Source organism: Pinus tabuliformis, chromosome 1_2, assembly GCF_031772625.1.
Source record: "Pinus tabuliformis cultivar Carrire ecotype Pingquan chromosome 1_2, CPIR1, whole genome shotgun sequence".
Classification (NCBI taxonomy): Eukaryota; Viridiplantae; Streptophyta; class Pinopsida; order Pinales; family Pinaceae; genus Pinus; species Pinus tabuliformis.
The window spans coordinates 942858270-942870770 of record NC_142298.1 but is presented as its reverse complement, the minus strand read 5'-3'; the positions used below and the strand labels follow the sequence as shown (position 1 = coordinate 942870770).

The window sequence follows — 12501 nt, the reverse complement described above, 5'->3', positions numbered from 1 at the left end:
TTACAAACCGCAATACATTCATATAATACATGTCTATTGTTTCACCAATACAATTAAGGATGGGACTAATTCCTTTAGGTCCTCTTCTTCCCAAAATACAAATGCACCTACATCTATCACATCATACAGCTATAGCACTACTAGGGCTTATTACCCACCACCTCTGGGTAGTACACATAGGAGAAATTTTTTCTCCTAGATGGTCCTCAAATGACAGCCAACAACCACCAAATAGCTTGATGTGCCACAATCTCCGCACCTGAGCCAACCATATGCTCCCTTGCCCATCTGTCATGATTGTATGTTTGAAGGTGGGCCTTCCAACCTCGAAGGTATGGCTTTTCATTATGTAGTTGGGTATTTTTGTTTACTTATCATGGACACTTTTGGGGATGGATTAGTGGGAGGATTCGGCGGAAAGAATGAGCTTGGTTTGTACTCCTGTTTCCTATGTCCAATTGATGGTTAACCTTGTATCCTAGTTTTGTGGGATCTCCTTTATTGGCTACTAGCTTTAGGGTTGACACTACATGGGACACCTTGATTTTGGTTGCGTTGTCCCCCTCTCAAAACCATATACATCACTCTCCTCCGCTCATTATAACCCCATTCATCATATTTCCCATCCAGGTCCACATTTGTCCATTGGGTCCCCCAGGAGTTAACTTCCTCCTCCCCTTGTCCACACCTTGGGTTGGGCCTAAAATGACGCCCCAAGGGTTGATGCAGCTAAAAAGAAAGAAAAAACATAATTTGTTCACTCTCAACAGGAAATGTACCATAAAATGCAAAAAGATGGCCGGGACATACAAATTTAGCACGTGATCAAAAGCCAAACATGAGCTCTACCCATATCATTATGGCCATCACCCTGGTTCCTAGGGCCCCCTATATTGGCCCCTTTCATCATTAAGGAACCCATGATTGTCCCAACCCTTGGCGGGCGATGAATTGCCCGACCTTAATGGGGTATTCACTGATATATCTTATGCATCATGCTCTCATCCCTTGGAGCCCTAAGTAGTTATAAAAGAAAAATCAATAGAAGACAAAAGGCATATGAAGAAGGGTGGAAAAACAAAGGCCGGAGTAACTCATGTACCATGATTGCTCCCTCCTATATTCATACACCCAAGTGTGGACTTCCCTTGTACTGTGGCATGTGGCTTGGAGCCTTCCCTTGATGCCCCACTCCATTATATCATTATATCACATCCCACCTGCCATTTGGTGGATGTACCATGGACATATCACTGCCCTTAGAGGCTAAAACCACCTAATAGGGTCCTTGGTTAGCCTTCTTCTTGAACTTAGAGACACTTGTACGTTCTAAAGCCCACTATGGAAGGGCATGCCACTATGAAGTGTCCACTTGGATCCATGATTTGTAAGCTCATTTACTCAATTGCACTAATGTTTGGTTGTATTGGAAGGTGAGGGGACGCATTAGATCTTATATAGGATTGCAGGTGGGTCTTCATCTTGGGTTTGGTCTCCCTATATGGGGTTTAAGCCCTGCAGAAAGTCATATGGGAATTTGTAAGGTGAGCGTTGAGAGCCATGGGCCTCCACCATAGTAGAGAGCAGATTGCCACTTCATGGTTTCTCGTGTTCCACCTAGTTGACAATGATGATACACCTGGACCACCTTGCTCAGCTGGCTACATTCTTGCACCACACACTTGGAAGTCGATCGAGGGCTTAGATGAGGATGTGTCTCATCGAGAGACAGTGGGAGGGATTGCATCATTCTTCCAGCCCTTATAGATGGGATACATGCTTGTTCGATCCATTTGGAGACCCATGAGGATGTTTTGTGCCCCCATAGCCACTTGGGGGCACCACAGGTCATTTGCTTGGATATCAAGGGGCCACCCCCTTTATCACTATGTTTGGAGCTCATTCATTCATCTTGGCACACATTGGACTCCACTAGGCCTCTTCAATGGCCCTTCGACCTATTGTATCTATTATTTTGCCCTCTTGGGAGGCTTATTTTTGTATTATGGAGCTATCTTGGTGGGCTTGTCACCAAGGAATGTTATTTTTGCACATTATTTTATTAGTTGGGGCATTATTAGGCCTTATTAGGCAAATCAAACCCCTTAGGGAGGATATATATTGATGTGATGATCATTTCATTTGATCATCACTTGGATTTGGATCATTATCTCTTGAGAATTTTGCTAGACCTATTGATGGACGAATTGGAATCTTGATGCATTTTGATGTTTGGAAAAGCTTGTCTTTAATCTTGGAGCTTCGATTTTTGTCTCTATTGATGATTGGAAGATTTCACTATACTTGTGTCTTTTTATGGTCTATTTCCCATTTCTTGCACTTGTATAATGTATGAAGAATTTTCGCTCATGAAGTTGGTGTAGCTACCTTAATGAAATGCGAATTTGTTGATCTTGTCTTTGTGAGGGTTTTTCATATGTTTCATGCAAAGTATAGTGAATGAATGTCCTAGGGGTATATGATTATTCATAATTGCCTTGATAAGTCATCAATTGCAGCATCAAAGAAGTATAAATTTTCCTAGTAACCTAGTTGTTGCCTCTAGGGCCATGCAAAGTTGTTGGGGAACTCCTTGATTGGGTATAAGAATCTCTAAACATTGAATCTCATTGACTCCATTCTCCCAATAGGCTAGGCATTGGTCTAGTCCTAGGTGATCACCAAAACGAAGATTTTTCTTACCTCCTTTTCTCTTTTCCAAGCCCTAACCCTAGTAGGCTTCCTAGGGCATCATGCAAAATTGATTGTAGCCATGCAAACTTGGTGAATTTTGGTCTAGAGCTGCGCTGTTGTGTCCTTGAGAGGTCTGTTAAATTATGCAACTACTGTCAAATTCCACTTTGGACAACTTATTTGATGGAGATGATGATTGCATTGAATTCCTCTTTTCGAGAGGACCAAAATCGACCTAAAGATCACTCAAGTCGTATAAGGGGAAGTGTACTTATGAAGGAAAACCCACACATGCACATTTGGACAAGGTCGACCCTAAAGCAAATTGGTCTCCCATGGAAGCCTATAAATACAAGTGATGTCAAGCTAATTTGGATATCACTGAGAATCTTCTTCTTCTCTTCTTCATTGATTGGTTCACACAGGTCTGAGGCAGGGACGACAACAAAAGTTCGCAAAAGTCTGAAATTACAGGGTTCGAGGCTCACATCTGTTTTAGGGTTTTTGAATTACAATCGCAGGCATGTGACAGGGAAAATTCGACCACAATTGCTGGCTTGCAGGAATCAAGGGTGCAACTAGATGCCTCCAGTCGCTCGCAAAACTACTGCATGCAACCGAGAAGTTTGACTCAGATTTGATCGAAGACTGAAGTTGACCGCAAGTGACCGCAGATAGGAAATTTTTTTCTATGATATATTTTGATGCTGGAAACATATTTCTGAATGTTGTTGGGTTGTTTTGCTGGATGATATTGTATTGGGCTCATTGTACTCTCTGCTGAACATTTTATGACAATCTAATAGAAGAAGAATTTCAAAGGGTTTTCCTCCTTGTGGGGTTTTCCCCTGGTCTTTGACCAAACCTGGTGTCTCTTGTTGATGTGTTGATTGTCTTCTTTGTCATTGCATTTATTGTTCTACTTTCAATTACTCTTGATGAATGGAAAGACTAATTGTAATTGGAAAGATTGCTAATTGAAGTATTGAATTGGGCTAAAGTAATTGATATAGCATAAAAGAATCTAAAAATTTAACATGGTATCAGAGCTAAGGTGAAGGACAAGCCCAAAAGGAGACAAGCATTGAAGCAATCATCCTTGGAAAGTTGAAAGAGCCAATCTAGCCAAGTCAAGATGACTTCCTTCTTCAAAGAAAATGAGAAGTTGGGTGACTAATCCTATTTTGCTGCATGGAAAGTCAGGTTGGAAATCATAGTTAACAACAATGATGTTCTGGACTACATTCAAAGAAATGTACCTGAGCCTTCGGCGAATGATTCTGCTGTTGCCAAGAACAAGCACAAGAAAGGTGAGTTAAAAGAAGCAAATTATAACTGATGGTTTGCAAGATAATTTACTTGAATATGTTGGAAACTTGAGAAGGTCTAAGGATATGTATGATAAGATAGATGGCATGCATGAAGTCAACAATTTGAATGAAATCATCTCCTTGAAAGATCAACTCAAAGACACAAAGATGAACAAAGGAAAGTCTATGCAATCCTACATAATGAGGACATCTCGTCTTAGAGATCAATTGCAAAGAGTTGGGGAATTTGTGCCTGACAGGGAATTGGTGGTCGTGACTTTGAGAGGTCTCCCTCCTATTTGGGAAACCTTCATTACTACTATAAGCACAACAATGTCCTCTGTCATTCAATGAAATTGTTGGAAAGCTCACTCAAGAATAATTAAGGATGACATCAAGAGGAAGGATTCAAAAGCATGAAGAAGGAGAGCCCGCTACATTCATCACTCATGACAAGAAGAAGAAGAAAGGAAAAGGAGGTCTAAATTCAAGAAAGCCTCCTCCTCGAAATCTAGGAAAATAATACTTGCACATTGAATGCTACAATTGTCACAAGAAAGGCCACTATGCTTGAGATTGCCCCAAGAAGAAAAATGGACCATGCTACAATACTAGAAGCAATGACCACAGGTTCAATGATCAAAGAAGAAGAGATGGCCGAAGGAATGACCGCAATGGAAGAGATGAAAGAAGAAGAAGAGATGCTCCAAGTGATCATGAAGAAAATTGTTGTCAAAAGAGGTCAAGATTCTCCAGGTATGAAAGTCATGTTGCAAATCAATCTGAATATATTCTTATTTCTTCCCTTAATAGTTCTGTTGATTTGGGGTAGCATCGGATGTGCTCTAGGCCTCAAATTTTGCAAGGAGGCTTGGGCACATGTATTCCAAATAACCCAAGAAGTGTTTTTGGAAATTCCACCCATAGACAATTTTATTAAAATAATTAATATTTTTTAATGGGACCCTAAGTCTAAAGTTAGGAAATTAAAAATATTAATGGGTATTAATCTAATTGTGGGTGTAACTTCTAGAAGAAGACGAAGATCAAGCCAAAATGATCTGAGCCTTTGATTAGGAGTTAATCTAGGCTGTTGGTTGTCTAACAAAAAGATATAAGGGGCTTGAGGGTCATTTGGAAAACACATGGAGAGATCAAGAGATAGAATTCCTGAAGTGAGAAGTTCTCAGGAGGAAATTTTGATTGAGGAGATTTCTTGCAGTTGAGGGGTAGGGATAGCATCCAGAGAGAGATTTTCTTAGCCGGAGAATCATCAGCAGAGAGGTAGAGAGTGATCCAGAAGCCCAGACTCAGAGGTTGACGCAGGGCCACGAGGGCCACGCAGAGGCAGCGCAGAGGGTCTGAAATTTTGTTGAGGAGAGTCAGTTTCAGAAGTCAGGGGCTGGGGTGTGAGACCCAAGAGGTTGAGAGCAGAGACTCCGGGCAAAAAATCGATCAACAGACTGGGTGACACAGACCCTAGAGAGGTTGACGTAGAGCAACATAGGGCCTGCCAGAGGCACTTCATTCAGTATCCGGATCAACCGGGATTTTCTCAGTGATTGTGTGAGGTAATCTCACAAATCTTTTTGCCAGTATTTCTCTCTATATCTGAATATCCCAAGAGGTATTCAAAATTTGCTACTGCTTAATAATAATAAACCCTCAGATCTGCTGCACCGGTTTTCCCGCATTCGGTTTTTCCAGGGACATTTGTCCAAAAATAACGGTGTCTATTGTATTGTATTTTCTTTCTTGCTCAGTCTCTTGTTTTCGCATAATATTTAATTAAGTGAAGGCTGTAGTGTATGCATTACGATATTTTCCGTAGCAAACTATAAGTAATTTGTTTAAAGGAATTTAACAAATAGGAGTAATATCATCAATGGCTGCAATAGGGGTTCCTGTTGAGGAATTTGGCAAGTTCATCTCCTCCGGACTTGTGGGATAGTTGGTTGGTTGATAGTGGGGCCACTCATTACTTTCTAGTTATAAGGAAGTTCTCTCTAAGTTGGTAGAGAGGGAGTTAAATTTGAGAATGATTCATGGAGACAACTCCACTCATCCCGTTAAAGGTTTTGGATTTGTCGAATTTCATTTGAATTCGGGAGAATTTATTTTGCTCCATGATGTGATGTATGTGCCAGGGTTGAAGAAAAATTTGGTATCAATATCCGCTTTGGAAGACAAAGGGATGAGGGTTTCCTTCATCAAGGGAAAGGTTCTTACTTGGCCTGTTGGATCACCTATGAGAAATGCATTCACATTGGGATCAAGATATGAAGGACTCTACAGGGTTACTAGAAGACCACTTCTAGCATTGGTCCATGAAACTAATCATCTAAGCGAGCTATGGCACTGAAGATTGGCCCATCTACATTATGATGCTCTTCCGAAATTAGAGAAATTGGTCTTAGGGATTCCCAAGGTTCAAGCTCAACATGATGGAGTATGTCCAGGTTGTGCCAGTGGAAAGAAGACAAGGGGACCATTCCCCTCTAGCGAGAATAAGACAAATGACATCCTCCATCTCATTCATTCCGACATATGTGGTCCAATGCTCATGCATTCTATTGGTGGCCATCTCTACTACATCACCTTTATTGACGACTTCTCAACAAAGACATGGATATACTATTTGAAGCACAAGGATGAAGCCTTCGAAATGTTCAAGGAGTTCAAATCTTCGATCAAAATCAAACAGGGAAGAAAATCAAAATATTAAGGTCCAACAATGGTGGAGAGTACACATCAAAGGAGTTCATTGATTTTTGGAAGAAGGAAGGTATCAAGAAAGAAACAATTGTGCCCCATCTCCCAAACAAAATAGAGTGGTTGAAAGAAAGAATAGGTCCATTATAGAAGCTGCCCGTGCCATGCTCCATGATCAATGGTTGCCGAAGTTCCTTTGGGGAGAAGCAACAAATGTGCCGTACATGTTCAAAACAGGGTACCTCATCAAGCATTTAACAACAAGACCCCTGAAGAAGTGTTCACAGGTGTCAAGCCTAATGTTGGTCATCTCCATATCTTTGGCTGCCCTGTATACTTTCATGTGCCGAATGACAAAAAGAACAAGTTGGAAGCCTCCGAAAGAAAAGGTATATTTGTTGGATATTGTGAAAATTCTAAAGCATTTAGATATATATTCTTGGTCAAAGGAAGGTTGAAATTAGTAGGCATGTTACATTCGATGAAGATGCCGCCCTTGGAAAAGCAAGGGACCTTCCTTTGCCTCCTCCTCCTGAGAAGAATGATGATATGGATATTTTAGATGGTCCTTTCGTGCCCAAATCTGAGACAGATATTGTTGATGATCCCATGGAGCCCATGGATCCCTTAGATCGTCCTCCATGTGATCCTCCTGCCAGGAAGAGGCCACTTTGGCTTTGTGATACTTTACAGGATGATGAGAGACGTGTTCTCGTTTGAAGATCATTTAGAGAAAGGAAGAAGCCATGCAGGTACGAGGGATATGTTGCAGCCATGAGCACTATGATTCAAGCTGAACCGCCCACATTCGAAGAAGTCGTGAAGGAACAAGTTTGGAAGGATGCTATGGCTTAAGAATATGAATCAATTATGAAGAATGATGTATGGGATATTGTGCCGAGATCGAAAGGGAAATTCGTGGTGACTTCAAAGTGGCTATTCAAGATCAAACATGGAGTTGATGGTAGCATTGAGAAACACAAGGCAAGGTTCGTGGCCCAAGGTTTCTCCCAGAAAGAGGGAGAAGATTATGATGATATATTTGCACCCGTGGCTCGATATAAAACCATTCGTTCGATAGTTACCCTTGTCGCAAGTCAAGGATGGACCCTTCATGAGATGGACATGAAGACTGCATTCCTCCATGGCATGTTATAAGAAGAAGTGTATGTTACTCAACCACAGGGATTTGGAGTAGAGGATCGAAAGACACATGTTTTCAGGTTGAAGAAGGCATTGTATGGTTTGAAGCAAGCCCCAAGAGCATCATACGTCCGCATAGACAGTTATTTGGTGAAGCTGGGATTCACAAGAAGCAATGCCGATCCCAACCTCTACTTCAAGGTAGTCCAAGGCATGCCGTTGATTTTGGTTTTATATGTTGACGATCTATTCTTGATAGGTAGTGAGCCTCTGATGATCGAGTGTAAGATGGAGCTAGCCCCTGAATTTCGAGATGAAGGACCTTGGACTCATTCACTACTTTATAGGCCTTGAGATGTACCATGTGGCAAAGGCTCGGTGAGATTTTCCTTCCCAAAGAAAATATGTTGTGAAGTTGTTGGAACGATTTGGAATGATAGAATGCAAGTCACTACCCACATCGATGGAAATGAACTTCAAGAAGCTATGTGGAGAAGCTGCAGGACCCGATTTGACGAATCCATCCGAGTATAGATAGTTGATTGGGGTTCTAATGTTCCGAGTGAACACCCATCCAGACATATGCAATGCAGTGAATACGTTGAGTCAATTCATGACTAAGCCTGTCCATGCACACTGGATTGCTGCCAAACACATTTTGAGATATTTGCAAGGAACGACAGTTCGACTTCATGGATACACCGATGCTAATTGGGCAGGAAACATTGTCGACAAGAAGAGTACGTCTGGATGTTGTTTTAGCCTTGGATCTACCATGATATCTTGGATGAGTAGGAAGTAGAAGTCCGTAGCATTGAGTATCGCTGAAGTATAGTATATTGCCGCTAGCATGGCTCGCTGCAAAGCAGTTTGGTTGAGGAAGCTCTTTGGAGAGCTATTTGAGCAGATCCTAGATACTACAGTGATATATTGCGACAACAAGAGTGGGATCCATCTAGCAGAGAATCTCGTATTTCATGACAAGTCCAAGCACATAGAGATCTGATATCACTTCATTCGAGACATGGTGTAGAGAGGAGCCATTAGACTCCATCACATATCGACAGATGAGCAGATTGCAGATATTCTCACCAAGGCTTTACTGAAAGGGAAGTTCTTGGTCTTCAGAGAGTAGCTTGGACTGATGGATGTGACCCCTCTTGATAAGGGGCATCGCTGATCGAGGACACTGAGCCAGCTCTTCCCCCTGTTTGAGCTCCCAGGGCATGGAATTGAGATAGAGGGCTCTTGGGGTTGAGGGATCTCTGGACAATAGGGTATCACCCCTATCTGTTACCCATAGGGTTGGAGTAGTAGCTCCCTTATCTTGGTCTTTGCAGAGTATACCCCAGTTGGCATCATACCCACAAGCTGGGCTTGTTGGGATTGTCCCTCCCCGTCTGGCCAATGGGTTGAGGAGGCTTGGGGGCGTGTGATCCTTACCTTTTGGTAAGTCGGGTATCTTGCCCAAGCTCGGATTATGATGCAGGTGTTCTACCACATGACTCTGAGGGTCATTGTTGGGAAGGTTGGTAGGCAATAGGATGGGTTGAGTAGTAGCTCCCCTATATCACCTATTGCTCGATATGGGGTCGGAGATATTTAGCTCCCCCATGAGATTCCAGGTTGAGATGTACTCCCTGATGTGGTTTCGGATTGAGATATGCTCTCTGATGATGTAGAGGGTGGAAGCATTAGCTCCCTAATGATTCTTCTTCGTTAGATTCGGGAATGTTTCAGCAGATAGAGTTGAGCAAAGATAGGACATGATATGACGACAAGATATACATGACAGATTGATCAGATGGAACTCGCCCTAGTTGAGAGGGAGTGTTAAATTATGCAACTATGGTCAAATTCCACTTTGGACAACTTATTTGATGGAGATGATGATTGCATTGAATTCCTCTTTTCGAGAAGACCAAAATCGACCTAAAGATCACTCAAATCAGATAAGGTAAAGTGTAATGGCATCATAGCGACAGGGCATTGCTCAAACTTTGCCTTGGCTTCTGACTCTTCCTTTATATCCCTTATTTTTTCTTTTGCATTTTGTCTTTTACATTTTGCTCTTTCCTTTTTTTATTTAGCTGCATCAACCTAGAGCTATGAAGCATGAACCTTTCTGTGGCATTTGACATTTCGTGAAGCTTATAACTGATCTCTGTAATATGGATCATAGAAAACAAATTCTCCTCGAGTTACCCCTAGAAGTGAGGGGGTAATAGGGTGGATTGCACCTGAAAATTCAGATAAACGAAGATGATTTATTTAAATAAACTTGTTTGATTGTATTGACATGATGATCAGAGTTAGAGTCTAATTCCTTTTTTTGAAAAACAAATATGTGACACTTTGAATCTAAATGAGATCCTACAAAACCAATCCGAGGACATACACTTCTGACATGTCTTCGTCCTACATCTTTTGTCCACTATCACAGATTAATTCGTCACCTAAAGCAATTAAACAGTCTATGCTCAATTGAAACCCCAATTATATTGCTATCTTTTGGAAAGCACTTTGATGAAAATGTGTAAAAAAGAATCCCTTGTAGTAGATGATCAACAATCGACAAACTAGTTTTAAAATGCAGCTGTGGTTCTTATCCAACATCTGATATTTTATGTGGCAACTTTCAATGATAGAGTTATCATGTATACTCAGGTCAATATTTGACCAACTTTAAGAACAGTAACTGAAAGGTTATGCACTCACGTGTAAATGAATTATGAGAGGCTTGTTATTACATGTAAGATATTTTCTGTCAATAAAAATGCTTTGCAAATTAATATTGGGGTCTTCACTCTATTACACTGCAATTTCCAATTAGCCTAGCTTTGTGAGAGTGGTCAATAATTTCTTAGCAGCATTTTGTGATAAACAATAACAGGTCCTTGATCTAATTTGTAAATGTTTCCTTATTACATGGTATATTTTACCTGTGTTTTTCCCCATTATCTGGTAAATTTTGTTATACACCTTCAATTTTACGGCACATACACATGCATCGACACACACAAAGAGTGGACACACATGCATCAATACACACAAAGAGTGGACCAAACCTTGAGACATTCATCTTTTTTTTTGAATACAGGGATGAAGAATTGGCCACAGAAATAGCATGGGTAGTTGTTTATCTTACTGCTCTTTCAGAGATGCATTCTGGACTAATGATAAAAGCTGGGCTACTTCCACCATTTATTGGAAGACTTACTTCTTCTGACCAACTGTCATTGCTAACTCCTGTAAGAAAAATGTTGATATTCTTGATTTATAATGCATTAGTTATATTTCTCTTTCAAAATCAAGACAATTTCTCGGTTTATGTAGTACTTACACATAAAATGTCCCTCATCAGGACTTTGCCACTAACTCTCTATTTTTATTTTTCTTTTTAACACACACACATTGTTAGTTACTTTGGGTTTAGAAATATTCCTTGTATTCAATGAGTATATCTTGATCCTCTAGAAGACTTTGTTAATGTTTTTCCATGCTTTTAATTCTAAGCTCAAGTTTATATAAATGTAGTTTTTTCAAATTGGACAGGCCAAAGTGCAACTTGTAGAGAAGCAAAATAGTTGCTTAATGCTTTCGAGCCATAAAAAAAAAGAGCGTTTGGGCTGATTGATTCTAGATGTGTTAGTATATGGCTGCTAATTTGGAAGCTCAGGGACAAATTCCCTCTTTCGGACAGCCTTCCTCATCCAGAGAAGACCACCTTTGCTCTTGGAAGAATTTAATTTGGTCAAGGAAAAATATATTTTTAATGTGAAAACCCACATGTGCTCAAAAGTACAGGTCGGCCTAAAGACAAAATTGGGTCTTCAAAATCACATATAAATACAACTCAATGGCACCTCATTTGGACACACATCTCACACATCCTCTTCTTCTCTTCAGAGGTTTGTACAATCTGAAATTGCAGGTCTTCTTTTCACACGTGCGAGAAGGAGAGAGAGAATCTCAGGAGGGCAGAAATTTGTCTTGGATAAGCCTTTGGCCGGCGTTGACTTTTTTGGAGTTTGGGCATACTTTGACTTGGTTTGACTTCTGATTTGGATCTGTTCTTGGAGGCCGCATTCTTTGGCACAGAGATCGAGGTTTTCTGGGCACTTTGACTGTAGTTGACTGCAGACTTTGACCACAGGTTTGACCGTGGACTTTGTCTCTCCATTGGCCAAGTTTGACTGAGTTGTTTGGGACTGTTTTGACTGAATTTTGACCTGCTTGGAAGGCTGAATATTTTGACCATTGACCTTTGACCGTTGACTTCTGACTGGTTAGGGCATCTTTGACTGCTGTTGACTTTGGCTATATTTGATAGTTTGACCAGATTTGACTTTTGGGCTCATCTCTTGGATTCTTGGATAATGGTTGATTGGAAAGTCAAAGCTGTTGACCTTTGACTCTTGGTTGACGAATTGGATCATTTTATTGTTGGAAAATTTGGAGACTTGCATATTATAACTTATTTTCCTTAACTTGATAATTACTTGTGATGTTAGATGTTTTTAATTACTTCTTTAATTCTGTTCGTCAAGCAATTACCAAAACAAGAAGATGACCAAGAGACAAAGTACACGAGATATAGGCTCCAAGCAAGGGAGAAACCCCTCCAAGGGGAAAACCCAGA

General features: G+C 40.8%; 1 protein-coding gene across 1 annotated transcript in view; it reads left to right on the top strand.

Annotated features, from left to right (window-relative positions):
• The window catches only part of LOC149209054 (importin subunit alpha-9-like), a 271565-nt gene that overhangs the window by 162214 nt on the left and 96850 nt on the right, over window positions 1-12501 (top strand). The window contains exon 7 of the mRNA XM_089396272.1: window positions 10960-11110. Within this exon, the coding sequence (XP_089252398.1) occupies window positions 10960-11110 (151 nt within the window). The remainder of the gene's footprint in view (window positions 1-10959; window positions 11111-12501) is intronic.